Source organism: Gallinula chloropus (genome assembly GCF_964237585.1).
Source record: "Gallinula chloropus genome assembly, chromosome: Z".
NCBI classification, from domain to species: Eukaryota; Metazoa; Chordata; class Aves; order Gruiformes; family Rallidae; genus Gallinula; species Gallinula chloropus.
This window is the reverse complement of record NC_140089.1, coordinates 49,265,406-49,270,349: the sequence shown is the minus strand read 5'-3', so window position 1 is coordinate 49,270,349 and position 4,944 is coordinate 49,265,406. Positions and strand designations below refer to the sequence as shown.

Here is a 4,944-nt window from a genome sequence, read left to right as displayed (position 1 = left end):
CAGAGGCATCTCCTTAGACCTTAAAAAATAAAATGTGACTGACATGAGAAAATTTTACCTGAGGAAAAAGAGCTTTCAGGAAATTAATACACAGCATCTCACAATTGCTGTATTTTATATCAGACTGGCATCTCAGTAGGACATCATAAATCCTCAAGAACCGGATTAGTTAAGAGGCAACCAAAGCTTCTGTTTCCAGACAGCAAAGGTAGTATCAGGTTGTTTTCTAAAATGATACAATCTAGCAAAAAATACATCAAAGACATTTGCAACCTACAACATTTAAATAATGCAAACATGGGGAAGATCTTTAGAAACAAAACCAAAACTTTGGAAAGACTGGAGATTGAACAGTTGTTTCTATACCTACTTTCAAGGTATAGAAAGTGGAAGAGCTCACCAGCCGTGAGATTCTAATCTCATGTTACTCTAAGGGTAAGTATTGAAGTAGATTAATTTTCAGAAATTATTTTTTAGCCTCCTTATAACATTTGCTCTTTATTGGATATGCTATTAATAGCTTAAATAAATACAAACATAACAGACAAATCATAAATCCAATTGATAGAAAAGTTAGACCATTACAAACAGAATCACAGAATCACAGAATGACAAGGTTGGCTTATTTCTCAGCTCCATGTTTCACTGATGTTGATAGTAAAAATTTTCATAGTGCATTTTTTTCTTGTGATCCCATAGTTCCTAGGCTATGTGTTATCTGATTGTGAAATGCTTAAGCTGCTTCTGAGGTGAAATAGATACGTTTTTCTCCCTTGCCTTTTTTCCTCACAAAAATCATTAGAGTATAATGGTTATGGTAGCTCATTCTGTGAGGTCGCTCATGATCTTAGCTCTACGACTGTTTTGAATTTGCATATTTGCAGATCTTTGGTACAGGTTTATTCTCAGTGAAACAGTGTCCTGCTAGATTTCTCTGTTCTCGTTTCTTGCTGGCCTCTCTGGTTTTGTTTGTTTCTAAAGAGCATGAGTTGCTTGCCCATTTTCCTCATTCCTCAGAGGGTTTTCCCTCTTATATAAACATATACATCAGTGTTTTCTGAGACTACTCTTCTTTCCATTCCTTGAATTCTGCTGTCAGAGAAAAACAATTCTGCTTTGGTGCCTCAGGATGAACACTCTTATTTATCAATCTTTCCTATATTTAAACAGGTATCTGAGAGTTCCAGTGACTGAAGCATAGGAGAGAAGGAAGTGGCAAAGCTGCCTTCTGCCTGAAGCCAGGCTGGGTAGGCAGAGCTGTGACAGCTCTTCAGTTTGCCTCAGGATCAGCATCCCCCGTTGCACTGGTTATTCTGCCTACAGTGTGGCAGATGAGGCAGTACAACTCCTTTGTCCAACACATTATGTAAAGACAGATGTTTTCAGCTTACTTAGACATTAGAATTAGGACAGAATAGGATGCCCTGCACAAGAAGGATAACAAAATCAGAGTATGCTTGAACAGCAAAATGAAGACATTAGTGAAGCATGGGTAGCCATAGCTTTAATATAACTGCCATAGGCAGCAACAGCATCAGAGATGTGGAAGCACAAAATTCAGTGTGGGCTGGCAACTGGGATAAACTCATGGGAGCTCACATCCATACCTCTACCGGATCACTTCTATTTTCCCCATGCCAGACAGGTAAAGGGTAACTTAAAATCTTACACCATGATGCAAACACTCCTGCTGGAGTGAAGAAAGAAGTGAAGGCTTGAAGGCTTTCTTTATTAAGAAATCGTTTGGGTTGTTCTGGATTAGCTGCTAATCCAGGCATCATTACAACATGCAATTCAGTCACCGGGCATTATTAGGGCACTTGGACAAGGTTTCCCAATAAGTCAACCCATCTTCATGAGAACAAACACAGATTAAGTTTGTTCCAAATGTTCTTTTTATATATCTAGTTTTGGTCTGAAAAGTAACAAAATTGTAGACAATCTTCAACTTTTAGGGTTCAATTTTTAATTGCTTAAATCTCACTAAATATAAAAAGAGACTTGTATATGCTGTGTACCTAAAGAGCTGCTACTGATGAGAGATTTAATTCATCTTCACATTTTTTCCAATTATTTCTGAAACAACAGCTTGCAACCCTGTGAAAACTCTACCATTTCTGTTATTTAATAATGATGACAATTTTTGCGATCCTGCTGTTTAGAGACAGGTTTTTCAAGGGGAACTGGCTTCAGGGATCACAGAGTTTTGTGGCCTTTGACATATGCACTTGCCAACCTTGACAATATAAACCACTTACAAATGTTGTGAAGCTATTTGTCTTCATGAAGGTCTTCACAACCTCTCTGCGTGTCTCCATGCAAATATCATCTGCTGTGAAATAAAGATTAGAATGAAAAGGCACAAGGAACATGAACAATGTCAGTATATAAAAAAATGTACTTCTTGACTGTGGTGGTTTGACCCTGACTGGAGGCCTGATGCCCACCAAAGCCGCTCTATCACTCCCCTTTTCAGCTGCACAAAGGGAGAAGATAGATATTGAGAGGCTTAGGAGTTGAGGTAAGGACAGGGAGAGATCATTCCACAATCAGCGTCATGGGCAAAACAGACTCAACACAGAATAAAGGAAAAAAAAACCTCTAATTAATTGCACTGCACTGCACACCCAGTGACACCAGAGTTGGATAATGAGAAATGTGACCAGATCTTAAAATGCCTGCCCCCACCCCCTCCCCCTTCTTAGCAGACTTCACTTTAGTCATGATTTCGCTCCCTTCTTCTCCCACCGCCATTGGGGCACAGGGAGGGTCAGGGACTGGGGGAAATAGAGGTTTCAGTCACTTCCTCAAAAGTTGGTTTCCTTCTTAGCTACAGAGAGGCATTCTTCACACTCTTGCCCTGCTCCAGCGTGAGGTCCCACCCACTGGAGACAGTCCTTCACAAACTTCTCCAATGTGAGTCCTTTCCCATTGGGCTTCAGCTCTTCAAAAGGTACCCTGGTGTGGGTCACTGCTATGGGGTGCAGTCGTAGAATCATAGAATGTCTCTGTCACTGTTTTGCATAGCTGAGTGCTGTTAGAGAAGGGGGGACTGCAGAGATGGCTGCTGCAAAAAGCAGTTAGAAGCTCTCTGCAGGCCCCAGAAAGTAAAATATCAGCCATTTAAGGCCAGAGTTGCTGCTGACCAAGGCCGAGCCAATCGGTGATGATCACAGTGACTCTGGGAATCACATTTAGGAGAAAAAAAAATGCAAGCAGCTGCATTTTGCTACCAGAGAAGTGAGTGAGAAGATGTAAGAAGCTGTGCAGACACCAAGGCTGGGGAGTGGGCAGAGGAGATGCCCCAGGTGCTGGAGAGAAAGATGCCCCTGCAGCCCATGGAGAAACCCATGGTGGAGCAGGTGTTTGCCCCGTAGCCTATGGACCCAGCCACATAAAACTACAACACTGACGTCAAAGGCAAATGGAAAAACTTGGGGCACCTGCTCCTAGAAAGAAAATATAGTTGATACTATTGCTGAATAAGCTACAAATATGTCTTAGATGTTACTCAAGAGTGTTGTCTAGTTGTAGTGAAGATAAATTCCCTAACTACTGAAGATATGGCATGTTTGAAATAATTTATTATCATACACATGTACACCAGTGTGTTTCAACAATGATTGGAGCATATTTGTTTTGGAGACAGTAAAGTAGTTCAGTTTCTACAATTTGTTTGGGCCTTGGCCTTGCTGAAATACCATTTCCCCGAAGCAGCTTTTTATTTCTGGGGATATCAGTCCAGTAGAAAGAACACTGAAACTCAAAATGTTAATTTAATTTCAGACATGAAGTGATGAAAATGGTCTTTTGTTACCAGTCTAGGCTGGATTGCAAACCCTTAATTTACTACTGAAATAAATATTTCTGTAACCTACTGCAAGTCTTAAATTATTACAACTAGTATGGAATGACTTACATAATGCTAATTTATTTTATTGGGAAAGATATCATAAAGTGTACTCTCCACATATACCTTCGTTAATGTTTGCCTTGTTGTTTTTGTCATTTTCTTTCTTAGACTTTCTCCCCTAGCTGAGAAACAGACATCAAGAAACATGCCTGAGCAAAGCAATGATTACAGGGTGGTTGTGTTTGGAGCTGGAGGAGTGGGCAAAAGTTCTTTGGTCTTGAGATTTGTGAAGGGCACTTTCAGAGAGAGCTACATCCCTACCATTGAAGACACCTATCGCCAGGTGATCAGCTGTGATAAAAGCATATGCACTTTGCAGATAACTGACACTACAGGGAGCCATCAATTCCCAGCCATGCAACGTCTTTCTATTTCTAAAGGACATGCTTTCATTTTGGTTTACTCTATCACCAGCCGACAGTCCTTGGAGGAACTCAAACCGATCTATGAACAAATATGTCAGATTAAAGGAGACATAGAAAGCATTCCAATAATGCTGGTGGGGAACAAAAATGATGAGAATCAAAACCGAGAGGTAGACAGCAGCGAAGGAGAAGCCATGGCTAAGAAGTGGAAATGTGCCTTTATGGAAACCTCTGCCAAGCTGAACCACAATGTGAAAGAGTTATTCCAAGAATTGCTAAACCTAGAGAAGCGCAGGACTGTGAGTTTACAAATTGATGGGAAAAAGAGCAAGCAGCAGAAAAGGAAAGAGAAGCTGAAAGGCAAATGTGTGGTGATGTGAAATTGCTGTCAGAAGTCAGTCATGCAGTCTCACCTCCCTAACAATACTCATGTAAAACCTATAGACAGTGAACTACCATGCAAGACCCTATTCATTAGTATCTGTTTTATGAGAAATATTTGGAATTTTAAAAAATTAGTTACTGTGGATGTGATGGAAAAAGCCAACAATTAGAAAATCATGTACTCTAGCTGTCAGTGAAAAAAATCAGCAAGTAGAAGAAAGATGAGCTGGAATTTGTAGTTTTGTAATTTACAGAAGAAAAATCATCCTTAGAATGAAGTGA

At 40.1% G+C, this 4,944-nt stretch overlaps 1 protein-coding gene across 1 annotated transcript; it reads left to right on the top strand.

The window, feature by feature from the left end:
- Window positions 1-4,058: 4,058 nt before the first annotated feature.
- DIRAS2 (DIRAS family GTPase 2) lies at window positions 4,059-4,658 on the top strand (the record flags this gene model as incomplete). Its single annotated transcript, XM_084278559.1, has 1 exon — window positions 4,059-4,658. One exon carries the CDS (start codon window positions 4,059-4,061, stop codon window positions 4,656-4,658), a length of 600 nt encoding a protein of 199 aa, XP_084134685.1.
- Between the last annotated feature and the right edge of the window lie 286 nt (window positions 4,659-4,944).